General features: G+C 41.2%; 1 protein-coding gene across 1 annotated transcript in view; it reads right to left on the bottom strand.

The window, feature by feature from the left end:
* TLL2 (tolloid like 2) overlaps nucleotides 1-27,709 on the bottom strand; it is a 161,407-nt gene that overhangs the window by 106,440 nt on the left and 27,258 nt on the right. Inside the window, exon 2 of the mRNA XM_027860758.1 lies at nucleotides 19,167-19,277. Coding sequence (XP_027716559.1) covers nucleotides 19,167-19,277 — 111 coding nt within the window. The remainder of the gene's footprint in view (nucleotides 1-19,166; nucleotides 19,278-27,709) is intronic.

Here is a 27,709-nt window from a genome sequence, read left to right as displayed (position 1 = left end):
TATTCCTTTACTTTCTTTGGCCTCAGGTTTCTCATCTGTAAAATGAAGGGGTTGGATTAATGACCTCCAAGACCCCTTCTACCTCTCAGTCTATGGTGGCCCAATGAATAACAAAAACTTACTGTTCTTCATTAAGAAAGATGATGCTATAGGGTCAGTAATTTAATATTAACAGCATATATATGTATATATACATATGGATATGATTATGGATATGGATAGAGATTACATCTTCCCTCTGTTAATTATTTCCTATTTCTCCTGTATATAGCTTGCTTTGCATATATTTGTTTGCTTGTTGTCACCCCTCCCCATTAGACTGTAAGCTCCTTGATGTCAGAAACTGACTTTTTCTTCTTTTTTGTATACCCAGCACTTAGCACAGTGCCTGGCACTATGTAGATGCTTAATAAATAGTTATTAAATTGAACTGAACTAGAGATAGACACATACATATGTACACATATATGGTATTTTATAAGGTTGTTTTAAAAAAAACTCACCCATATATTATCTCATTTGATCTTCATTAAAATTCTAAGGTAGGCAATTTTATAGAGGAGATAGTTGACCCTCAAAGAAGTTAATTGACTGACTTGGGGTGGGGGGGTTACATAACCAGGAAGTGATGAAGTTGAATACAGAGTACTGTTCTTTCTGCTATACCTTGTTACCTCTAGGTTTAACATCTTGAATTATGGTAATAAATTTACCCTGAACTCACTCTTACTCAGCTCCCCTTGTGACCAGTAGCTTACGTCTTTGCCAGATGTCTTGGCTGAGTCTTTGGCCATGGCTCAGAACAAAGCTAACTGGCCCACACAGGAATTGAACCTATAACCTTGGCCTCACTAGCACTATGCTTCAACCAAGGAAGCTAAAAATGAAGGGTTGGGAAGCATTCAGCAAATATGAGGCTAAACATGTCAGAAACAGCAGTGCTTCTCTCCCGCTCCATGCTGGGCTCTGTGAAAGATAAATGAGGGAATTGAAGCAGAGACCAAGAAACCAGAACCAATCAGGAGATACAAAGAAAGAAAAAGAGAGAGGAAAAAAAGCCTCTTCTTAGTAACTGGAAGAGACCAAAGCAGTCTTCAGCAGGAACAGGGAGCTCATCTGAACAGAGAAGTTCTCTGTCTGAGCTATCAAAAGAGGGAGGTGTGAAAGGCACCCACCCAAGAGTTGGTTCCACTTCAGCACCTCACAAACACCTGGGCTTGCAGATGCCAAAGGAATTAGGAATCACTGGCAGGTCTTCCTTCCAACTTGAGAACTGTGTAAAAAGAAATCGAGATGCCAAAAAGTCTAAACTATAAATTCCCCATCTAGACTGTAAACTCCCTAGGGCCAAATTTATGACCATAGGGTCATAGTGGGTAGTGGGTAGGCTTTGAACTCACCCTTTCTGTCTCCAAGGCTATTATTGTATCTACTAAATAATGTTCCCTCTCACGTCACACTCTCGTGTCTTATACCTAGTGTTTAGACAATCAGCCAGCATTTTATTAAGCCCCACCATAGGCCAGGCACTATATTAAGCTCTGGAGATATCAAAAAAAAAAAGTCCCTGCTCTCAAGGAACTTAGAGCCTAGCACAATGCATGGCACATAGTAAGTGCTTAATAAATGTTTCCTTCTTTCTCCCTTACATTCCTTTCTTCTTCCCTTCCTTCCTACTTTTCTTCCTTCTTTCCTCCCTTTCTACCTTCCTTCCTGTCTTCCTATTTTCCTCTCTTTCTTCCTAACTTCCTTCTTATCTTCCTACTTTTTTTCTTCCTTCCTATCTTCCTACTTTCCTTTCTTCTTTCCTACCTTCCTTTCTGTCTTTCTCTCTCTTTTTTCCCACCCACAACTACCATTCCCAGTGGAAAGAGCACTGGATTTGGAATCAGAAGACCTAGATTTGAATTTGACTCCATCACTTATCTCCTGTATCTTTGGGTAAATCCCTTAATCTCTCTGGGTCTCAGTTCATCAATAAAATTAGTTACAAAAGTCCCATAATATCTTTTGCCAAGATTCCAACATGGATTTAGATTGACTCCCTATAGAGCTTGCCCAACAGTTTTCTATAACTGGGACAGATAGTATAGTTGGACAATGAGCTGGGCCCAGAATTGAAAAGGAAGAGGAAATGTGAAAGACTGCTCCAAAACACTAATATCAAGAAAAATGCATACTGAAACAACACTGAGGTTTAACCCTACACCCAAATATTGGCAAAAATGACAAAAAATTAGAATAGTCAATGTTGGAGGAGGTGTTGGAAGATAAGTACACTAGTATATTATTGGTAGAGCTATGACTCACTATGACCACATTGGAAAACAATTCAGAATTATGCAAATAATTAACTAAAATGTCAAATAAGTGTAAAAAGCAAAAATAAGTGACTAAAATTTCTATATCCCAATTTCTGAGTCAACTGTCAATAAACATTTACTAAGTGACTACTTTAGGTCAGGCACTGTCAATAAACATTTACTAAGTGATTACTTTAGGTCAGGATACAAAGAAGGCAAAAGAAAGCCCCTGCTTCAAGGAACTTACATTCTGATGAGGGAAGGCCTCACACAAAAGAAAGCTGAAATGGGAGGATTAGGGAAAATGACCAAAGTTCAAAGGAATACAGGGAGGGGCAAATGAATCATCCAAGTTTTAGCTAAGAATACTGTGTTCTGATTTCTTAAAATGCTTTTCTCAAAGGCCCTTCAAAGACTACCCAATCACTATGTAATCAATTCTGCTATTCAAACAGGCAATAATAGACACGATGCCTTTACCACTGTAAATGAATAAAACGGACGAGCCATCAATCCCCGCCCATATCTGAGTTTCTCTAGAATGGAACACAGTGGAGAAGCGTCAAGAGCACTGAACCTAAATTCTGGTTCTAACTATCAAATCAATTAACTTCTCTGGGCCTCAGTTTCCTCACTTGTAAAATAAATAGGTTGGATTAGATGACAGAAAGCAGCATGGTACAGCAGGAAAAGAAATGGATCCAAAGTCAGAGGCCCTAGGTTCAAATCCTTCTTTGGATGTTTATGAGCTATGGGACTTAACCTCCTTGGTTCTCATTTTTCTCATCTATAAAAGGCCTCTCTCTATGATCCTGCAATGTCTAACATTCTATGCTTCCAGCTCTGGCATTCAATCATCTATGAACTGTTTAAACAATACACAAAAGTTAAGCGGCAGCAGGAACACAGCGAGTTATGTAAGTTTTTTTTTAAATAGTTAACAGATAAGGAAACTAAAAGATTTGTTGTTCAGTCATTTCAGTTGTGCCCAATTCTCCATGATCCCATTTGGGGTAGATACTGGAGTGGTTTGCCATTTCCTTCTCCTGCTCATTTTACAGATGAGGAAACTGAGGCAAACAGTGGTAAGTGACTCGTTCATTGTGGTACAGCTATATTGAGATCTAGACTTCAAAAAGTCTTCTGGTCAAAGTGTACCCTTTATTATTATCATTAATAGTCAGTACTATACTCAAATGGATCTGTGGTTCCATCAACGCAAGTATTCTCTCCCAATACAGATTGCATTGCTCATAGGCTATCCACTTGGTGATGAATTCTCTGGCCATGTGAACCCAAGATACAAAGAAAGTACAAAATGGCCCTTGGTCCTCTGCAGTCCCCCTCTGTTTCTGCAATGACAGTGGCAAGGTAGCAAAAAAGGGGAAAGAGGGTGATAAGAGTGATTATCTTATTATTGTTATTATAAGTAATTGTAATAATTGAAGTAATTATAGTGGTAAAGCAAATTTACATAACACTTCAGGGTTTACCAAATACTTTGCTCATGACCACCATTTTACAGATGAGTAAGTTTAGGCTCAAAAAGTTTAAATAATTTGCCCATAAGGTGACATAAACAGTAAGTGCCAAATCCAGAATCACAGGATCATAGATCTGAGTTGAAAGTGACATTACCGAACATTTAGCCCAAGAAAAATGTAAGTTCCTTGCAGGTATTTGTATCCCCAGCATCTAGTGTGTCTTCCACATACTAGGTGCTTGATAAATGTTTGTTAAATGAATTAAATTGAATCCTCTCCTCTTACAGATGAGTAAGCTGAAGTTCAGAGAATTTGAGTCACTTGACCATGGTCACAGAGCAGAAATATAAACTTCAGAATCTTAAGTCTACCCTTGTTTTCATGCAGCAAGATCATACTGGAAGCAGGACAGACTTATTCATGGCCCCATTTGAGTGCAAGTGAGACAAGATTCAACTCCCCAGCATCTCTTCCTGTCGGCCCTGCAGCTGCTTCGACATTACTCAGCCTAAGCCCCCTTCTTAGATTTCCAGAGCAATCGGTAATCACTGAGAGGGAAAAGGAGGAGTTGAAGATGAACCTGAGATTCAGTACATGAGAGACTTGTTGAGAAAGCTGTGCCTATTAGAAGGCTGGGGGAGTTGAGGGAGGTAAATGAGGTAAGTAACTTGAAAACAGCAACATAGATGAAACATGGCCCAGGGACAGCACGGGAACTGGGTGACAAGAGAGAGATCAAGGCAGAAAGGTGAACTTAGGTGTTAGGGACATCAAGAGTGAATTCCAGACTGTGACATCCAGAGAGATCTCATGGGGAAGGGGTAGCGGGACCATAAGGGGCCTGGGGGACACCCAGTCTCTGACAGAGATAATGAGAAAACTTTGAAAGCATCCCTGGAGATATAAACAGTGATTCCCAGGAAACAATCCCCCTCTGCTTGGAAAAAGACCAAACAGCTGCAGATGACGTTAGGAAATCTATAAAAGTCCCAAGCACAAACAGATTATTGGCAGCCCCACCAACAAGGACCTACTCTTCTGGCACCAACAGCAAGGTGAGTCAGCTCCGAAGAGCTTTGCTTCCAGCTACCTCCCAGATGCCCCTGGCATCCAGAGACCCAGGGTCACACGGAGCATGTGGCAAAGCTCTGATTAAACCCAGTCCCTCTGATCCCAGATCCCAGGTGTGGGCACCAAAAATGCAAGAAGTTTACCATCTAGTTGGGGGGACATATGAAATCCACAAAGCAGCTCACTTTCACGGAGCGCTTTATTGTCAATAAAGCACTTTCTTCCCAACATCCCTGAGCTGAGTAGGACAGTTATTATTGTCCTCATCATTCTGCTGATGAAGGGGCTAAGGCTCAGAGAGGGTGACTGATGGGCTCAAGGTCACACAGCTAGTAAGCAACACTGCCAAGACTTGAACCCAGGCCTTCTGATACCGAATCTAATGCTCTTTCCACTATAATACTGAAGAAGCAAATACAAAATAGGACAGCAGATAATAAGGTGCTAATTGTGCTACCCAGTCAGTGAGCATAAAAGTATAGTCAGTAAGGTAAGAGGCTCAGCCTCTCATATCAGTGGAATAAAACTGCTCTACTTTTTCTTGCCCCCACAAATCTTCTGTCCCCTTTTGACTCTAGGATCAAATACAAACTCCTGTTTGGCACTGAATGTCCTCCACAGTCTGGTTCCAGACTATCTTGCTAAAAATACTGCCCATGACTCCCCTTCCAACACCCTACATTCTTGCCACGCTCTAGAACTGACATTCCTTCCCCTGGGTCTGTGCCTCTTATGGTCCAGCTTCTTGCTGTTCCTTGTAAATGGCATTAAATCTCCCACCTCCTCGCCTTTGCAGTGAGTGATCCCTATGCCTGGAATGTTCTCCCTCCTCACCTCAGATGCCTCTTAGCATTCCTAGTGTTACCTCTTCCATGGGACCTTTCTTGCTCCCCCTCTTCCCAGATGCTAGTGCCATTCCCTAAGCCAAGGTTATTTGGTATTTACTTTTTGAATTCATTTTGATTTTACATGGTGGGTACACCTGTTGTCCTCTCCCTCCTCTCTCCCCTCCCCCAATAGAATGCAAATTACTTCAAGGTAGAGACTCTTTCGTTTTTTCTCTGCTTCTGTTTTACCCATCAAAGTATCTGGCACCTAGTAGGCACTTACTAACTCCTTGTTGAATCAAGGAATGAATGAAGGAGTCCTGTGAGAGAGAATATGGGAAAACATACTGCTTATAAACAGCAGCAGTAAGCTGAGGACGTTGCTTGTGCTCTGAGACTAGAGTCAACAGAAGTGGTAAAACCTAGGTCAGGAATCATTCATTCAACCAAAATATATTAACCCAAATGAAATGAGGCATAGAGATCAGCCCACCATCAGACCCTTTTTCTGTCATGTCTGGGGCTCAGTGGTTTGACCCAGCTGGACTTCAAGGCTCTTAGGATGGGTACCAACATGGGGAGTTCTCATTCATAAACTGATATGTGAGCCAGAGTGGCTGATTAGCTAGCACATTATCAAAGTCTCAGCTGAAATGACCCTTCAGAGGAGTTGGCAGAGTTGTGGGTCAATTACAAGAGGCCCAGATGTAAGCAGGATGGTACAGGCAGACAGAAAAAGATGGCCAGGGAGGAAATAAAGCTTTCAAAAACAAAAACAAAAAAAACCCACATGTTGGCAAAAGGGACAACAACTCAACAGACCTGGCAGACTTCTACAGCCTGGGTCCCGGACACTCATAGAAGCCTGAAAGCATAGAAAGAATCCCTAATTGTGGGGTGGCGAAGGCTGAAAGAGGGAAATAAACTCAGAAAGCCTCATTCATATCCCTGGAACAAGTCTATAGATGAGCGGAAGCCACAGTACAGGTCCTTTGGGTAGAAAGCCAACAGGGTGCAGATGGATAGCAAGGACTCCAAAGCCCCACTGTGGTAATCAGCAGGGCTGGCACTAAATCTCGCAATTCTTCAACCTTAGTCCAGTCTTTCCAACTCTCTCTTCTGACTGCTGAGTCCCTGACCCTGAACAGTACATCATAAGAGCCCAGGACATGTTCACTTCCCTTTCAACTCTAGTCCTCACTCTTCAGATTTCTCTACCTCCTCACCAGGAACCTTGACCCCACAGGCAGGCATCCTTCCCCTCCCATCTCCTCCCCTCCCTTATTACCCCACCCTTTCTAGTACCCCTTTATATGGCGTAGTGGATAAAGCACTGAGCCCAGAGTTAGGAAGATCTGAATTCAAATCTGTCCTCAGGCACTTATTAGCTGTACAATGCTGAGTCATTTAACCTCTATTCTGCCTCAGTTTCCTCAGCTGTAAAATGGGAATCACAATAGCACCTACTTCTCAGGATTGTTGTGAAAATCAAATGACATAATATTTGTAAAGGGCTTAGCACAATGCCTGGCATATAGTAGGCACTTAATAATTGTTGTCTTTCCCCCGCTTTTCTCCTCCCTCCATTAGACTGTAAGCTCTTTGAGGGCGGGGACTGACTTACTTGCTTATATTTGTATCCCTAATGCTTAGCACAAAGCCTGGCACAGACTAAGTGCATAATAAATGCTCTGTCTATCTATCTATCTATGACCTATCTTTCTACTATATTTTGAGCTTCAGTGAAATATTGGGCTTATAGACAGACTCTCACAAATGACAGGGGTCTGGGCATCTGTGACTTTGGAGAGAAGTTTCTCAAAAACTGATGGACATGAACTCATGGTGCAGACCAGACCCAGCAGGAAGCATCAACCCCAGGCAGGGCTGATAAAACTGATAAAGGCTGATAAAACCATTTCCCCTTTCAGAGTCCTGATTATGGGAATGAAGAAACTAGATCCATTACCCGGATGGAGATAGCAGCTGAGTTGGGTTTCCTCTTCTAAACTCCAAACATTCCCCAAAGCTGGGAAAGTATAATCCTGGCTGCCACAATTCCTGGTGGGAAGAAAACCTCCAACGCATCAACGGCTCAGCTTCCTCCTCCACAGAGCATGTGGTGCTAGGGAGGAAGAGCATGGGGGCGATGGAATTGGGCAAGGTCCGTAATTTTTTGGTTGCTCCTAAGAAAGTCTCCTTGGTGCATACGTGTGTTTGTGTGCTACCTGGGCCTATGTGTGTCCACTAAGTACTTCCTCGCCACACAACTAATCTGATCAGGAGCCTTAAGATAATTTGAAATGTTCGATTCAAGGGTCCCATTCATTAAATAGCTTTGACCATTCCTGCACAGAAGTTGCATTCTTCTCCCCAAAAATCAAGCACAAGAAGGACTTTTTCTCCCTAGAGAATGCTCTCCCCCCTGTATCCCCCTCTGCCCCTCCATCCCCCTACCCCCCAGCCCATCCATAATGCCTTATGCTTGCTCACGCAGTGGAATGAGCACTGCCTTTGGAGATACAGAGCATAGATTTGAACCCCAGTTCTAATACTGTAATACCTGGAGAATCTGGGGCAAGCTATTCCACCTTTATGGGCCTCAGTTTCCCCATCCTATAAGATGGGAGATTAGACTTGGAGGACTCAGCGGTGCTATTCAAGTCTAAATCTAGGAACCCTCAAGACATGGGAGGAGTACTACTTCTGGAGAAGGAAAAAAATCTCCTTAGCATCTTAACTCATCTAAATAAGGTGTTCAGAGCCATCCAGGAGTGAGGAACCTGCGTTAGACTATGCTACCCAGGGCTATAGTTTTCACTCATGGTCCTCCCTGGATGGATATGGCATCCCAAACCCCAAGGGTCCACCTGATTGTACTGGGAACAGTCCAGGCCATGGCATCCCATTCTGAACTACGTCGCAGATGTGCTCTGAAGCTGGCGCCCAAAGGAACTCTGCTCCTCTCTCAACAAAGCATTCACCTGTACCACACATGGCTGAGGAATACACCTTTCCTTCCTCACCTCTGCCTCTCCAGATCCTGGCCTTACTTCAAAGCTCAGCCAGAGTCCACCTCCCCTGTGAAGCCTTCCGAGGTCACCCAGAAGTATTAACTTCTCTTTCTATGTGTTGCACTCCTTAGCTCCAACCCAGTAAAATTCTTTGGGCACCTCCAACTCCTCATGGAATGACTTTGCAATGGCTTCCCCAGCCCAGGCCTAGAATGCAGTACCTCCTTGCCTCTACTTCTCCAAATTGCTTATTTCCTTTAAGACTCATTACATTATGAGTTTGTACCTATTTTTGTATCTGCCCATTGGGCAATTTGGTGAAGTCTATGAACCCCCTTCTCAGAATAATGCTTTTAAATGCATAAAATGAAATTAAATACATAGGATTACAAATTAAGTCAACTATTTTGAAATAAAGTTATCAAAATACTTTTAAAAAATAACCAGTTTTCAGACCCCAAGTTCAGAACTGTAAATTACAGTTCTAATTACTATATTACATGAAGTCTTTCCCAGTTCACCTAGCTGTTAATGCATTCCCTCCCAAAATTTTCATTTAGTTTGTGTGTATACATATATATTCAGATACACATGTGTCTATATATGTGATGTACATGTCATCTCCCCACTAGTTCCTTGAAGGCAGGGATCCTTTCAATTTTGTTCTTGTATCCCCAGGGCTTAGGAAAATGCCTTGAACATGAGAGATGCTTAATAAATGTTACAAGGACTGGAGAATGGGGGGATAGGAACTGGATCTGTGATTTCACTAGTCTAGGGAACTCCCAGGTGAAGAAAATCCCTCTACCAATGCAGGTTGGCATCTTCTGTGCAACTCATAGTTTTAGAGAAAGGTTAAAGACCTGCCCAACCAATATATGTCAGAGGCAGGGCTTGAACCCAGATCTTCCTGGCTTCAAGATCAGCTCTCTCTGATGCCATCATTAAAATGAATAGTAGGATTTTAGTATCATAGAACTGGAGAGGTACTTTGAGGTCATCTAGTTCAATTTCCATATTTTAAAGATGAGAAACTGAGACCCAGACCACGGTCATACAGAGAAAGAGAGAGCCAAGATTTGAAAATAGATCCCCATGCCAAATCCAGTAAGAGGTTTTTCCCTACTACCCTTCATTTTAGTTTTTTATCTCTGTCTCCTACAACAATGTCTTACACATAGCAGACACATAATAAATGTTCGTTAAATGAATTAGTGCCTGTCACTCAGTTGCTGAAGTGAAATCCCCAAGCTACAAGGGTCACAGAGAGAGGCAGAATATGGAGAAGACATATAAACTTGCTAGATATTTGACATAGGAGCATAGATCTAAGGTAGAAAGAACCTCAGAGGCATCTAGTACAACCTACTTGTTTTACAAATGAGGAAACTGATGCCCAGCAGACTTGTGACTTGACCAAGATCACACACATAGTAAGGTATCAGTGTCAGGATTTGAATCCAGGTCCTCTGACCCCAGAGCTAGCGCTCTTTCTACTGTACCATAATGCCTTGCATATTATAAGAAGAAAATGTAGCAGCTTAAGGTTTTGAACAGTTACAAGTTTACAAATTGTCTCATTTGATTCTCACAACAACCCTCCCTGGGAAGTAGGTATTGCAAATATCCCTATACTCATTTTACAGATGAGGAAACTGAGGTTTATAGGAGTTAAGTGACTTGCTCAAAACTTTAAAACTAGGAAGTGTCAAAGTTGGGATTTGAACCCAGACCTTCCTGCTTCTAACCACAGTAGCTGCCAAGATCAAACTAGCTACTCCATGGACCTGTGATGTCATTGTTCCTAGATCAGAAAACACACAAACAAGGCAAAGCAACCTTAAAAAGAACCTAGAACCTCAGGGCAGCCCCAGGATATAAGAAAGTAGAAGAAAAACAAGACAAAATACACTGGCAAATTAACTCTGGTTCATCTAAAGTGCAACAGAGGCAGTGAGATGCCCCATAGATTTGGGGTTCAAATGCCTGCTCTGAAAGAGAAACCTCCTGAGATATTCCCATTGCATGGAGTTTCTATCTCTTCTCTATATTCTGCCTTAGGAACTGATTTCTGAGCCCTGTGAATTTTCATTTTCACTTTGTATCATATGCCTCTGCATTCTACATTTTATTAGAAGTTATTTGTACATATGTCTTATCTCCCCCTACTAGATTATAAATGCCTGGAAGGCCGGGTCTATTCATTATTTATCTTGGCATTCCAGTGAGTGAATGGTGAAAACAATACTATGTGTGAACATATGATACTTAAGTCACAAATAAGCAATAATCTGGAAACCCTCCATAAGCAGGTTTTTGGACAAAACACTATGACCTTAGGAATAGTAAGTCATTATCTTTCAAAGAAAACCATCAATCAATAAGAAATAGCATTGTTGGGCGCTAGGTGGCGCAGTGGATAGAGCACCAGCCCTGAAGTCAGGAGGACCTGAGTTCAAATCCGTCCTCAGACCAAACACTTGAAACATACTAGCTGTGTGACCTTGGGCAAGTCACTTAACCCCGATTGCCTCACTAAAAAAAAAAAAAAGAAAAAGAAAAAGAAATAGCATTGTTTATCATGGTTCTGTAAAAATATATAAATGGAAAGAATTCCATAAAAATATCATCTAGATATATAATCAAAAGATATCATCATAAAGTAACAATTGTCACTCAGTTCTAAATAAGATATAATTGTGCCCTGACTCCTTTTCACCATTGCTACACATTTCATTAATCAAACTGCTTCCAGTAATGCATTCCACATAAATGTCATTGTTCCATTTGGGGCCACTAGTTTGGGTATCAGTTAACATTATCTCATCTCCAATTTCAACCATGACAGTATGGGCTCACTGCCAGGATTCCACCCTCTCAAAGCCCCCACAATTAATATATCACAATATATATTAAAGCCTTCTTGAATCTGATGTAGGAATGCTAGTATATATTTATATTTTTATTTTTTTATTTTTTTTGTCAGCTCTGACTGTGTTAAAAGTGATGTGCCAATTTTCAAAAGTAACCTTTGATTGTGGTTGTCATAATCTTTCAATTTAAAGTCCCCAAGTCTAGCCAAAGTGCCTCTTCCATGCCAGAAGTTATGTGATGAACACAAATTTCAGTAAGGCACTGTGACGGCCTTTACTAACCAGGCTAGTAGTGCATCATGTCTAGAGGTCAGGGCATTGCTCAGAAAATGATGATACTAACACAGTACGTGAGGAAGTGTCTCAATCAGTATCCTGAACTGAATCGGTTTATCACCCGAGCATCATGCACCATTTAAAGAAACATTCTTATCCTGTACCATGCAAGGATGAACACTCAGCAAAATGAATAGAAATATTCTCCCTCATTTAAAAAAAAAGTTAGAAGCTAAGTGAGGCAATAGTAGTGACTGACTGTGCTTTTCCTTGATTGGGTGCATTAGTGCTATTAGGCAAGACATCATTTTCTCCCCACAGTGGTAATGAGTATCCATTTAGCCACAGCAATATGCTTTTGTTATGTGAGTTCTACTTGGTTTTAGGCACAAAACTAAAAATAGTACCTTACATGTAATGGATACTTAATAAATGTTCATTAAATTTGAACTAATTCATTATACTCTCCCCACCACCACACACACACAATGTCTAATACAAGGCTTCACACAGAGTAGATGGTCAATAATTGACACCTAAATGAATGGATGTTACGGATATGAACATCTAAGACTTTCTTTTTGCCTTTGTTCCCAAGATTCACCTTCATACTTGGCTTGGGATCCAGAAGAGTTCTAACTTATGCAAATGTATGATTATTAGGGCAAAATCATTCATTCGTTGTAAAATTTACCCAAATTTTACCCAAGTTCTCCAATATACTCCCAACACTATTCCTCTCTGTATCTGTCATTCTCCTTCTCTTCCTTCCTCCCTCCCTTTCTCTCTCTCTCTCTTCTATAGGGATTCTTTGTGCCTGTAACTTACGTTCATTTCTGGCAGCTGCTTACATTCCTGAGAAACAATAGAAGCTACTTACCCCAACTGGATATAATCCCTTTGGACACATTCTCTCTACCCCCATCCCAAAGGAGGAGAAAAAGAGGTAAGTGGAAGTTAAGGCAGACAGTGAAACCTCAGTGTTGACTTCTAATCCATTTTCTACTGAGAGAGGCAATGCATACAGAGTGCCATGTCATTTTAGTTATCCCCAAGAGGACACAAGAACAGCTTTGCAATGTTTGTTATGTTTGTTTCTGTCAATGGTAAAAATGACCAATCATTGAATCTCAAGAGGTCAAAAAGCCAGGATTTGAACCTATTTTGGGGCTATACCCAAGTAAAGCTCAAAGGATAAGGAGCAAGGATGATCTGCCATCCTTGGAAAATCATCTATAAATAAATGCCCCTTCCCTAGGAGAGTTTATCTACTTAGCTTTGGAACCCCATACAAGAATTGGAGCCATTCTCATGGGGAATGCATGAATACAAACTCACCTATACAGCCATATTCGACCAACTCCATATCATGCTTCACATTCCAACCAGACCACGTATCACACCCCCTCTACTACCTCTCCCGACTCCCAACCTCCTCCAACTTTCTATCTCTTGATCTGGGAGCAGAAATCAAATCAGTTCTACCATTGCTTCAGGAAAGAGTATGATGATTGACTGCACAATGTCTCCTTTCACCTTGCTTGTATCTCTCCAGACAAAAACTCCTTTCCCTGACCACTGTTCCTCCATAGGTGTTACCTCTCTTGTGGTTGAATCCCTAGTGTCTCTCATTGTGCCTGGCACATAATATATGGTTTAATAAAAGCTTTTATTGTTCATTCAAAGTCATTTTGATCCCCTCAGGTAGTCCCAGTAAGGAGTAGGCATCCTGGATCTACTATGCTATGGACCTACAAATCTACAACCTCAGAGCAGCCCCAAGGTATAAGAAAGTAGGAGAAGAGTAAAAAGATAAACTCCACTGGCAAATTAACTTAGGTTCATCTAATGTACAACAGAGGCAATGAGATGCCCCATAGATTTGGGGTTCAAATGCCTACTCTGAAAGGGAAGCCTCCCAAGACATTCCCATTGCATTACTATGAATTTTTTACCTCCTCCAATTCTCTCTTTTTGTTAAAGGTCTCATCATAATCCCACCCATCTAAGCTCATAAGCTCAGAATCCTAACAGATTCCTCACTCTCCCAGTGCCATCCTCTCTGCTTACACATGTTTCTGCTGTTTCCCCATTCAAATGTTAGCTCCTTGTGAGTGGAGATTGTTTCATTCTTGCTACTTTTATCCCTAGTATCTAGCATAGTAGGCATTTAATAAATGTGTGTTGATTAATTGATAGATTTCCTCTTTTATCTTCTTAATGTAAAACGCTACTCCATCCCATCCTCATCCCTCCTTTTTTACCCATCCTGATCCTTTTCAATATGGTCTACCCTTCTGGAGCCACGTTCTAGCCCCAGGTCCTATTCTACCAAGCCTGTGGAGTCCAATGTCATCCTTGTGTTAGGATCTCAAGTTCGAGTGATGGAATGTTCACTGCCCTACCAAGAGCAGCTCACATTTATCTGGGGGCAGCTCTAACCCTGAGCAAGTTCTTTCTATTGAACAGAAATATGTTTTCCTTTAACTTCTACTATTGGGCCTGCTTGTGCCCTTTGGGACCAAATGCACCAAATCTCACATTTTTGATCATAGGAAAGCCCGTGACTGAAGAAAGCTTGGCACCTCCCCTCCCTAAGGGATAAGAGAGCCCAATCTGCTGCTCTGCCCCTCTTCTTTAGAGAAAAAAAGGCTGAGCTTCTAATCACAGGCTTTCCAATTCTGAAGTACATAAGCATTTGCGCACCCTGCCTCATGTTCTTTTAAATATCTGAATGTAGTCATCATGGTGAGTTTGGAAAATGGGATACAAAGTCTTAAAGAAGAAGGAAAGATGGAATGATCAATGACTATGATCACATGAAGGATTTCAGAGTCCATAAACATAGAAATGGAACACATTTAGGCATTGGCAGTGTCAATGATACGACCATCTCTGTGTTTAGCTAAAATGGAATGGAAAAGTAGGTCACAAAAATTGAGTAGATTGAGGAAGAAGAAAGTTGGTACTTGAAGGAATATTAATATGCACATTACGATGTGTTAGAAGGGATTCTAGGTTAGATTAGAATGCCTTTGAGGGTTCTTCCAACTACTCAATGAACTTCAATGGTTCCCTATGTCTCCAGGATCATATATGAAATCCTTTCGTTTTTAAAGACCTTCATAACCTGGTCCCTTCCTCCCACCTTTTGAGTTGTCTTAGACTTTACCTCTTTTTAAGCATTCTACAATCCCCCGACCTTCCTGATTTTCCTCTCATATAACACTCCATCTTTTCATTCCACACTTTTGTCACTGGCCCGTCCCCCATGCCAAAAATGTTCTCCTTTCTCAACTCCTAACTTCCTCCAACACTCAGCTCAAATCTCATCATCTGCAAGAAGCTTTTTCTAGGCCCTCAGTGTCTGTTCTCTGAGATTTACTTCTCATTTACATCATATATTTTGTATGTACATAATTGTTTGCATGATATCTCCCCCATGTGTTTTGCCTTTCTTTATTTCCCAGCACACTGCCTGGCACATAGTAATCACTCAAGAAATGTTTGCTGACTGACTGACTGACAGTAATTCTATCTCTTCCTACCCCCATCCCCCCACCCTTGCTAAAGCCTTCTTCTCTGTAGGCTAAACAATCTCAGTTCCTTCAACCAATTCTTGCATGACATGGCTTAGAGTTCCCTCACCACCCTGGATAGTCCCTCCTGGACCTGCTCCAGATTTACCAATCAATTTTCCTCCTAAAATGATAGTTCAAGACCCAAGGTCCAAATGGTCAATATTCTATCCAAAACTTGGTATCCTCTTCCTGCAGGCTGCCCCAAACGTTTCCACTGCTTCTGTCCACTCTTCTATTTCATTTTATACTCAACTACAATGTAGTGTTAAATCTTTTATTAGCACCTCTGTATCACTTAATCTGAATTCTAAATGCCCTCAAGTGGCAGCTCTTAAGTTCTTCTGGCATAAATCACCTCTCCTACCATCTGTGTTCAATCCACGGAAGCTTATTCTCAGATCTATTCTGCCATCTGGCTCCAAGCCTTGGCATCTGCTCTCAGCTCTCTCCTCCTTCCTACTGGTTCTGAACTGCATTGTAAAAGCGAACCTTATAATTTTCAGAGGAAACTTCCTGGGGCTGAGAGTTGAGGGTCAGGACTTAAGAGATCGTCCTTATCCAGTTTCCTAAAATATACTCAGATTACAATGGAGTTTATCAGGTAGCTTGCAAGGTTGAGATCTTGAAGGACCATAGTATTTATAGAAAGCAGGATGTGTCTCATTGCAGAGATTTCTATTTATTGATAGGGAACCAGAGCCCTGGAGGTTTAGCCACAGAAACAGCAGAGCCAGGAAAAAGAATGGATCAAAACCAAAATATGTGTTCAAATATACAAACAGAGAAACACTGAAAAGAACGTTGGGGTGAGAAACTTAAAAACTGATTAAAACTTTCCATTTAAGTAAAGCAGCTGGCACACAAGGCTTTAGGTGCCCAAGGTTTCAAAGGGTAGAATACGGCAAGGATAACTGACCGTAAGGACAAGAATCACTAAACATTTAAACTGTAAGGGAACTCAGAGGTCAACAACTCTAACAGGAGTCCACTTCTGAAAGAAATCTATACTATCTAGGGTCTGGGGATTGAACACTGTATTCTCTAAGGACCTCAGTGGTGGGTGGCCAGCATGTTGCAATGGGGGCAACCTGTCTATCCAGAGTAGTTCATATTGGGCCAGAGTGATCCAGGGTACCCCCTGATCATTGCCCTCCAGGTCTTAAGCCCTGGTTTGGAGTTAGAACAACACAGGTATAGGTATCAGGTGCCCTTGACTAGACCCTTGTTCTGGTCCCCATTTTCTTGCCTCCAGTACACAGTTTCAGGCTCAAGGCCTCCTGAGCTTACCACTGGCTCACCCCTAAATGGCTTCCATGACACCCAGGGCAGGCTATTCTGTGAAGACCCTTTTCTCTAGTGCCTTGCAGGCTTCTGACCGTGTCTTTGCATGAACCTGGATTGACAAAATGCACTTCCTATAGTTTTCCTTAGATTTGCTTTTATCATTTCTCAGTATAGAGACCCTATCTTTTTTTTTTCATCCTTGCTGGAGTATTTGTGAAAGAAGAACTTGGCTCTTCTGATTCTACTTACTGACTCCTTGAGGAGCACTCACCTCTCAATACCCTGCAACCAAATCTGACCCTAGGCAGAAAACATATAAAGAGTCCAACCAACCTAAGAAGCTCTCTGGTTTAGAACAGAAGCTTCTTCAGAAAAGAGACTGTTTCACTTTTTTTTTTTTTGCATTGCCAATACCTAGTACAGTGCTGGGCATTTTTTTTTTTTAAACCAAACCTGTGATTTTATTTGTATAGTGAATATTAGGTAAGGAAATTCCTTCTATCAAGGCAGATAAGCTCCTGCCCTGAAATTTATAATCTTCCAGGGCTGCTTCAGTCACTAAGAGGCCTAGTGGTACTTAATAATGACTAAATGATTGGTTTATTGAATGATTGGCATTAAGTAAGTCTTGCTGCTACTAGTCACATTTTGACCTTGATTCCCCAATACCTCACCTGCTGAGCTTCCTGACCTCCTGATTTCATTTCTCGAGAGACAGGGTTTTTATCTTTGTGACCCAATGCCTTTGAAATTGCATTTCCCCATTGTGCTGTCAAGGGCTAGTTCCTGCTGATGTGGCACAGTTGTTGCAAAATATAGGTTTTAAGAGCTGACGCATTAATCACTGCAATGGTAAAATCAATGCCTCATTAACAGCTCCACAATGAATCGTGGTGGGTTTGAAAGAGCTTATCATATTAATAGAACAAGCAAGTTGCAGCAAGTTAAAATCCGGATTAATTCTATTGAAGAAAGTGGAAATATGGGGGCTATACAATGTGCAGTTTATGTCTGTGAGTCTGTGTGAAAGTTATCTGTGGGAGTCACCAAGTAACTAAGTTGCCAAGGAAGAGAAAGAAACTGAATTTTTCACTAAATATCATAACAGGGTAAGAACTGGACCCAGCAAAGATCCTTGCTCATCCCGAGAATGCAAACAGATGGATATCTAAGATGATAAAAAAAAAAGACCACCAAAGGAAGGGAAAACCAAACTTTCCAATAAAAAGAACTGGTTCTCCAAGACTTAGCAAATATCAATAAGAAAAAAAACATAGACTTAGCTCAGAAAAACCCTTTAGAAAAATCTTTTGGGACTTTTTATGGAAAAGAATCCAACAAAATTGATTCTTTCAAAGATTGTGCCACAATCACAGTGAACATTATTGACCTCTCTGAAGGAAGTTTGTTCATGAGGTCACAAGGTTTTGTCCCCTCATCTGCCCATGCAAACCTCTTCTGAACTCATAGGTACTGTGCTCAATATATAAATGAGGAAATGAAAGAATGGACATATATGTGTGTATGACTGCCTGTATCTGTATGTGGTTATCTGTGGGTATAGCAGTGTATGCTCTAAGATAATTAAAGCTTCTTAATTAACAGAGTTTTGCTATTGACTTGGAATTCTAGGTTCATTGGTGATCTGCCCTAATCCTGTCCCCTCTTCCAGACTTGTGTATTTAATAGTGTTACCTAATTCACAGAATCACAGACTCAGATAATGGTACAGTTATCACTCTACTAATGTAGCAAAAGTAATACATTGGTATTACTTGAGAAATGTCATTGCCTGATGACTTTACTCTGAAATGCCTCTCACAAAGATATATAAATAATCATAGCAACTAGCACAGGGTAAATGAGGCTTTGCTCATACATATAGAAGTGTGAGTCTTCTCCAGGAGAGGAGGGACTCCCCATGCTGTAGCCTCTGAGCAAACTCTATCCCTGTCCCTTGACTTATGGTCTTCCATAATATCTGGGATATAAGCTATTCCCTTCTTGCATAATTGTGCCTTATCATGTAATTATGCTCTGTACCTGATCCCCAAAATGGAATTTGGCTCAAGTACAGGTTCAGCCAGTTTACATGTTCCAAGCTAATCAAACTACTACCTCCTTGACCACCATCTCCTTCAGACATTGATAAAGTCAGCTCAGGACTCTGAACCCAAGAGCCTTGGGAATGGCAATGCTACCAGCCCAGTGCCAACAGCCATCATCCTAGAAAGCAACCTTCATAGAGATGGGGTCTCATATGTGGCAGATGCTTAATAAATGATTGTTAAATTAAATTGTTGAGAGATCACATTTCTGCAGTTGGATGGGCAGCAAAACCAACTAAAACCAACAAATTCCCAGGCTCATCTCTAGACACTGAGGCTTCTGTTCCCCTCTAAGTTGGTCTGGTAAAAGTGAGACTATTGTGGCAAGATGCTTTTGGGTCTTACCTGTGCTGTGTCCAGTTCTCTCTATCAAAGGTTTAGATGAATTGATGGTTTTATCAACATGAAATAGCTTCAGGTCTTCTTCATCTAGGGCAATATCTCCCCAAAAGACAGCTAGGAGGAAAAATCATAAACCAATTAGCTTTACCCCCACCTCTGACAAAACACCAAAACAAACTAGGAAAGAAAGTCTAGTCCTCCTAATAACAGGTCATTAAAGGCACTCTCCCATCATGGATGGGAAGCTGGAAGTCAGAAAGACCTAGACTCATCTGGCCCTTTCCTACCTTTTCAGTCTTCTTTTACTTCATTCCCATCTACATACTTGACCATCCAGCTGCACCTAAACTGGACTACTCACCCACACATGATCCTCCACCTCCCACCTTCGTGCCTTTTTGCCTGGATGATCTACCTCCTCCCTTTTGCCTCTCTATTTCTCAGCGTTCCTTCAAGACCTAATTCAAATCTCACCTTCTAAAGGAGACCTTTTCCAGTTCTTTAACCTCCTCCAATCACTCATGACTTTTCATTTAAGACTATGTTCCATTAACTCTGTATATATATATATACACATATATATGTATGTATGTATGTATGTATCTGTGTGTGTGTGTATGTATATATATATATATATATATATATATATATATATATACATACAATGTTCCCATGCTGTCTTCCTCATTAGAATGTGAACTCCTGGGGGAAGGGGGGGCAAGGATTGGTTTTTGCCTTTTTTTTTTAATCCCTAGTGCTTAGCACAGTACCTAACACAGCCTTGGTGCTTAATAAATGTTTATTGACTGATGTACAGCTGTAACCCCTAGGCCATTAAAGAGCACACTCTAGACATGCAGATAGAGAACTTTATTTCAATTTCAATGACTGGTTTTCTTTGTAATCCTACATATATTGTTTTAAGCATTCAAAAACATTATTTTGAAAAGGCATCCCATGGGCTTAACAAGACCACCAAAGAGGACCATGACAAAAAAAAGGTTAAGAACCCCTCTTCTAGAGTCAATAGGGAACCACTGATATTTTTGTTTTTGTTTTTAAAGAGGGGATCGGTGCTTTAGGAATATCAGTTTGACAGCAGCTGTGTTTAGAGCAGAGGCATTCAACTCAAATAGAAATGGAACTCTGGCCCTTACCAACTCAGAAGACCACAAATGAACATCTATGTTGTATTCCACTTTTATTTATTTTATTAAACATTTCCCAATTATTTTTATTCTGGTTCTGGCTACCCACAGAGTAGTCAGGGAGCTTGACATCTTTAGTATAGATGATAAACTGAAAGACTGGACAGAGTCCAATTCAGGGACCATTGAAGTCATGTAGGCAAGAGGAAATGAGGGCCTGAACTAAGGATGGGGGAGAGGCAGGGGAAGGCCAAACAAAGCCAAGAGATGTTGTGGAGTTAAAATCAACAAGTCTCGGCAAATGATTGACTGGGATGGGGGAAGTAAGGATGACTTTCAGGTTGTGAACCTGGTTGACTGAAAGATGGTGGTGTCCTCAATAGAACAAAGGAAGTTAGCAAGTAAGGTGAGTTTAGAAAAAATAAAATAAAATGAATTGTTTTGGTCATACTTAGTTTAATCTGCCTGTGGGACAGACAAGTGAAGATGTCCAGCAGTAAACTGGTGATGTGGGACTAAAGCTCAGAAGAGATAAGAGTATATAGGTCTGAAAAGTCATCTGCAATGGGGGCTGATGAAACCACTGAGAGAGAGAATAGGAAGAGGAGAAAAAGGGTCCAGGGCAGAGCTGAAGAAAATACACCCATGTAGCAGGTGGGATGTGGATAGTGGTACAACAAGGAAGACTAAGAAGAAGGAGTCAGAAATGTAGGAGGAAACCCAGGAAAGTAGCGTCAAAAGACCATCAAAAACCAGTAATAGAAACTCCCTACCTTCTCCTTTGGGCTGTCTCTGAGCACTGAGCTACATTAGTTTCTTTTCAATCAGGGCATATTTCCCAGTAGAATGTAAGCTCCTTGAGGGTAGGAACATTTTGAGTTTGTTTTAGTATCCCTTGCATAGTTGCTTGCACACAATAGTTGCTTAATTAATGTTTGCTTAAGTGACTTGAACAGAAAATCTTTATGAACATTCAACCTTCAAATCCTTGTGTTAATATATTGGCTATCACTGCTCCTTCCGTCCAAGATTCCAAATTCAATTCAATAAACACGTATTCAATGCTAGGGATGGGGAAACAAAAAGACAAAAAAAAAATCTGGGCATGCTAACAGATAGGCAGCTTGCATAATTTTGTTAAGGAATGAACTGAGGGTACAAGAGTTAGATTTAGGAAACTTGAATATGAGAGAGGAAGGAACCACCTAGTCCAATCCCCTTTATTTTACAGATGAGGAAAGTGAGGCCTCAAGAGATAATTTGAGTATGGTAATCACTCCTAGGAGTACTGGAAGAGCTGGGATTTGACTCTAGGCTTTCTAACTTCAAACCCAAACTCTTTACAGAGCCACACCATAAAACTAATCCAAAAACCTGTTGAGGTTTACATGTTTCTTATCTGGGAAGATATATTATAAATACCAGTTTAGGGGGCCTTGATTTGTCACCTTAGAGATCCCAGATGCTAACATCATCCTGTGGCAAGGCCATAATTAGGGTAGGGTAACAGAAGCTTTATCCGAGGGTACCAAAATTAGAGGGTGCTGGCAGTACTTGTACTCCTTCTGCAAGCAGAAATTAGTGAGTTTATTGTCAAAAACAATTAATTAAAATAGGAATCAACTAGATGGCTTGAATTCTAATGTAACTACCACTGGACAAGTCACTAAGACAGAAGCTTCAGAATTACTCTCAAACACAAGGTCTCTTGCTAGACATTCCTGCTACTTCTAGCCTCCCAAAAAAAATCAAAGAGGGGTTTTCTCTTTAAAGTGTGATTTTGGGACCACATCATAGCCTTGCACATAGCCAAAGTGAATCATTCTATATTTCCACTGTTTAGAACCCCAGAATGCTTCATTGTGAAAAATTTAGAAGAATAAACCATAGAGAGGCAGGAAAGTTACAATCAACTAGTCAAACAAACATTTATTAGACACAGCCAGGCCCTATACTAGGTACAAGAGATACAAATATAAGAGCAAGTGCCAGTTCTTGGTTTATGATCCCTTGATTCTAAGAGGATTCTTCCTTGGAAAGGGGAAAAAAAAAATCAACCAGAAGCAAATGCTGATGATTTTCAGGGGCATATTTTTTTTTATTGTTTTGTAACTTTCTGTAAGTCATTCCACATGTTTTAACCTCAGTTTCCTCATCTGTGAAAGAGCCCTGGTTAATAACATGGCTGCTGTGAAGATCTAATGGGATGAGAAATTTGAAAGTCTTTTGTAAACTGTAAAGGGCTATATAAATGTCATCTATTATTTCTCTCCCACGTCTGTCCCCTGGAGAATGTCATTCAGTAATGGGAAGGGATCAGAGGCTATTAACCTCCGCAGGAACAACATGCCAACCTCACCACATCCTAATGTGCCATGAGTCACCCAATCAGACCAGCTAAGACACTGCTACTGATTCTCCTGGACCCTCTCCAGACCCCCATTCCAATCTCAGGAGCCAGCTGAGCTTCTCAGCCCTCTTCTCAAAGGAATACTTACACACACCAGGCATCAATATATAATCCACCGAAGGCCTCTCAGGTAGTTTCTCCATCCAAGGAGCCATTGTCACCATAACTAAACAAGGACTATTAATTAGCTATGAATATTTCATAAGACCTTCCCAAGGCCACTCCCAGAAACACATGCATTATTCACTGGGAAAGGGTCAAATGTCAGAAAAATGGCCCAGGGCCAGCTGGGCAGGCTGCCCTGCTGGGCCAAGAGGTGGCTTCACTTCAAAATGAGGTTGGAGTTTAATGCCCTGAGCAAAACCAGGTTAGGTCTCACAAAATTCTCTTAGGATCAAAGGATTCTAGACTGAGTACTGGAAAGGACCCCAGAAGTCATGTAGGCCAAACCCCTCATTCTATAGATAGGGAAACTGAGGCCTAGTGAGGTCAAGCAATTGCTCAAGGTCACAATCAACAATCAATCCCTAAACATTTTTTAAAAATGTTTGTTCATTTTAAACTTAAATACAAAATGAGAGGGGTGGGAAAAAACATTTCCAGGTACACAGCAGCATATAGAAATTTTAATATAAAATTTCCATTTTTTAAAAAAATCTATATAATAAATAATATACATTGTTTTCAAAACTACCCAGTTTTTCTGTGCTTCCTAGTTTTCTTTTGTTCTCTGCTGTGCACTTTTTATTTTTTTCTCCCTCCCTCCCCCCAAGGCTGCAATTAAACACAAATATACATGCATTACATATATATCTACATACATGTACACATATGCATACATAAACATGTATGTAAGACCATACCATATTAAGCAACTACTATGTTTCAGGCACCGAGTTCAGCATACACAGGTAGTGACAGAGCAGGGATTCAATCCCAGGTCTTCTGACATCAGAGGATGCTTCTTTACTTGGTTGCTTCCTTCCAATCCATCAACAAAATATAGTATTCACTGGTCTTTTTCTACGGGCATAAGACCATGCTTGGTACTGCAGAGGATGCTTAAAGAATAGGACAGGGTTCCTGTCTTCTGTTGGTCCCATGATCCTCGTGTGGTACCTCCCATGTGGCAGACACCACAATTCTAGCTTGGGATGTTTGCACCCAGGACACCTGAAAAGGTGTCTCAGTCCAGTGGAGGGAAGATGGCAATCATCACTGACTTCTGGTCTATTGACTCAGGTAGAACAGCCAGAGTGAACAGGGTGGGAGGAGAAGCGAGGTCACTCAGTTCTTCTCTAATACACTCTAGTCCCAGGTTTAGGGTCCCCAGGGAAGGTAGCCCAGTAGCCTCCTCCAGGGGGAGACAGAGACCCCAGCATAAAACTCCTGCTGAGGAGGTCACACCCAGGGAGAGGAAGCAAACCAGCTGGTATCCATCTAACTTAACTCATCATGTCTGGATCACCAGTTGTCAAAGTCAATGGGTTCTTCACACTCAGCATTCAGAATGATGAATGCTGGGAGCCGGGGTGCTACCCCCTAAAGGAATCTGAGAGGTGCTTTAAGGAAAGGTGTTGGAAAAGGGCTTTAAAGTCAACCCTTCCCACCCCACCCCCCAAATCTGCAAGGTATTATGATGGAATGTTACTGCCAGAAGGGACCTTAGGGACTCTCTCTCCTCTCCACTTACACTGGTGGGTCTCCCTGCCTCAAATCTCTCCCCAGTGGAATCTTTCCCTCGCTCAGTTGTCAAAGTGAGCTTCCTAAAACACAAGTCTGACCAATCAATAAATCAATAATCAATAAATCCCGGCCACTCTCTCTGACCTCTAGGATCCAATATAAAATCCTTCGTTTGCTTTCAAAGCCCTTCATTCATAGCCCTTCCTTACCTTCTAGTCTCCTTACACTTTACTCCACCTCTACTCCTGTATATTTGTAAAAATGTTTTGCACATCTTTTTATCTGTCTTGATATGTGCATTTGTCTCCCCCAACCGAGTTTAAGCTCCTTAGGGGCAGGGAGTGTTTCATTCTTTGTCTTTGTATTCTGAGCACCTAACACAGTACCTGGTATATAGTAAGTGCTTAATAAAGGCTTATTGACTAACTAGCACAATAGAGACCTTAATCAATCTTTATTGATTGATTGACTGAGGTGAAATTTGAGCTGAACCTTAAAGGGAGCTAAGGATTCTCTAAGAGTTGGAGACAAGTAAGGAGAGCATTCTAAGCATGGGGAGCAGTTTGTTAAAAGGTATAGAATTTCTGGAGTTCAACTGTGATGAACTTTTGACACCAACCAGAAGGAGCAGGTTGTTTAGCTGTTAAAAAAATAAAATTAGCTAGAGATGCATTATGGCTCCTTGGAATGCCAAGTAGATGAGCTTAGATTTCATATGCCAAGAGAACTGGGAGCCAATGTATGTTTTTGAGCATCATGAAAACAGATTTAGAGAAAATGTATCTGGTGGTGGGGAAACAGGAAGAAGTAAGAGGTAGAAAGACCAGCTGGAATAAAATTGCAGCTATACTTATGACAAGGACCAAGACAAGGGTAGTGCCAGTAGGTATAGATAGATAAGGAGGGATAGGTCTTAGGGCACTGCTAAGGAAGAATCTAATGGAGTTGATGACATGGTAGATGTGAGGGTGAGTTCCCCTCATTTGACAGATGACAAAATGGAAGCTCAGACAGGCATCAACTTGCTTTAAGATCACAAAGCTATAAGGGGCCAAGCTGCAACCCCCAAATGGAATCTTGATTTCAAACCCCAGAGTATCAAACAGGTTAAGTGAATTTCAAGAAAGATGTAAAACAATGGTATTAAATAGAACAGAGAAGCTGGCAAAGATGAGGGCAAATAATACAACATTGCATTGGCCATGCAACAAATCTCAACTCTGGCGAGTGATGGGAATGCTTGTTAATTCCCCTATTAAATCATGAGCAACCTGAAGGCAGAAACTCCCTTGCCTTCTTTTTATGACCAGCACTTAGCACAGTGTGCTTGGCACATATTAGGCACTTAAAAAATTAGGCACTTACTAAATGAGTGCTAATCAGCAGGAAGAGATAGCAGGATGGACAGTATGCTCAAAATGCACCCTTGCTCATTTGCTGAGGATGGCAAATTTACATGGGGAGGGGACTGTAAAGGTGAGGCTCTATAGAGTCAATCAACCATCCTTATACATAAATGTGAAGCTATTAAGTATCACCCACCAATGAAGTGAACTCCTTTACCCACATGATTCCACAGATTTCTAAACTGACTTGGAGGACATGAGCAGTATCTATACCCTTAGTGCTGGTCCTGAAAAGGGAGCCTTGGTGATCACATCAACTCCCATTCCATTATCATCTCTATGTTAATGATTCTCGAATCTACTTATCCAGCCCTAACCTTTCTCCTAACACCAGCCTTACATCTCCAAAAAATCTCTAACTGGATGTCCCATAAACATTTTAAACGCAACATGTCCAAAACTGAACTCACTATCTCTCCCCTAAGGTTCCCCCCTCTTTCTAGCTTTCTTATTACTGTTGATGGTACCACCATCTTCCCCAGTCACCCAGGCTTGTATCCTAGGTGTTATCTTTGATTCTTCACTCTCTCTCACCCCCTTAATCCAAGGTGTTACCAAGTCCTATCAATTCTACCTTCAAAACATCTCTAATAAACACCTCCTTTTCCCCTCTGACATTTCAGGCCATCATCATCTCATACTTGGACTACTGCAATAGCCTGCTGGTGGTCTTTCTGCTTCATGTTTCTCCCCATTCCAGCCCATCTTCCATTCAGCTGTCAAACTGATCTTTTTCTGAAGGTCTGATCATGTCACCCACCCCCATTCAATCAACTCAAGTGGTTCCTTGTGACCTCTGGAATCAAAATATGAAATCCTCTGGCATTCAAAGCCTTTCATAACCTGGCCCCCTCCTGCCTTTCCAATCTTCTTGTCCCTTACTCCCTTTACATACTCTGTGATCCTTGATATTGACCTCCTTACCTTTTCTTGAACAAGACAGTCTATTTGCCGGCTCCATGAATTCTTACTAGGCTAAGGGTTAGATGTACACAAAGTGCATACTTAAGGACAGATTATTTCCTTTTAGCTTTAAAGCCCTAGCACCTAGTGAAATGCTCCCAGTATAGTAGGTATTTAATAAATAACTGCTGAATTGAATTAAATTGAAGAGTTGGCATGGTGTAGTGGGTAGATGGGCAGCCATGTGGGTACCCAGTGGGTAGAACACTGGGCTTGGAGTCAGGAAGACTCATCTTCATGAGTTCAAATCTGACACTAGCTGTATGGTCTGAGCAAGTCACTTAATCTTGTTTGCCTCAGTTTCTCATCTATAAAATGAGATGAAGAAGGAAATGGGAAATCACTCCAGTATCTATGCCAAATGGGGTCATGAAGACACAATTGAAATGACTGAACAATAACAGTCGGTAGAATTCTGGAGTTGGAGTCAGAAAGACCAGGTTCAAATCTCGCCTCAGAAATGAATTACATGGGGCAGTTAGTTGGCACATTGGATAGAGTACTGGGAGGACCTGAGTTCAAATCCAGCATCAGACCAAACACTTGACACTTATTAGCTGTGTGACCCTGGGCAATTCACTTAACCCCAATTGCCTAAAAGTAAAAAAAAAAAAAAAAGAAAAGAAAAAGAAATGAATTAGTTGTGTGAATCTGAGCAAGTCACTTAATTTCTGTGTGCCTTGAGTTTCTTCATATGTAAAATAAAGGTACTGGACTTGATTGGCCTCTAAAGTCTCTTACAGTTCTAAATCTATGTAAATCTATCATCCTATAAATTAAACTGAGGGTGCTAAGGGCAGAGCCTTGATTTAATCATGCTAGATCAATCCTGCTGCAGAAATCTCATGAAAAATCAAATCCATGAAGCCTATAACAGGGCCCCAAGAAGCCCAAAATAATACACTGCCCACCTCACAGCATGCACTAAGGACT

This window comes from Vombatus ursinus, unplaced genomic scaffold (genome assembly GCF_900497805.2).
Source record: "Vombatus ursinus unplaced genomic scaffold, bare-nosed wombat genome assembly UNPS02000749.1, whole genome shotgun sequence".
In the NCBI taxonomy this organism is placed as follows: domain Eukaryota; kingdom Metazoa; phylum Chordata; class Mammalia; order Diprotodontia; family Vombatidae; genus Vombatus; species Vombatus ursinus.
This window is presented reverse-complemented; position numbering and strand designations above follow the sequence as displayed.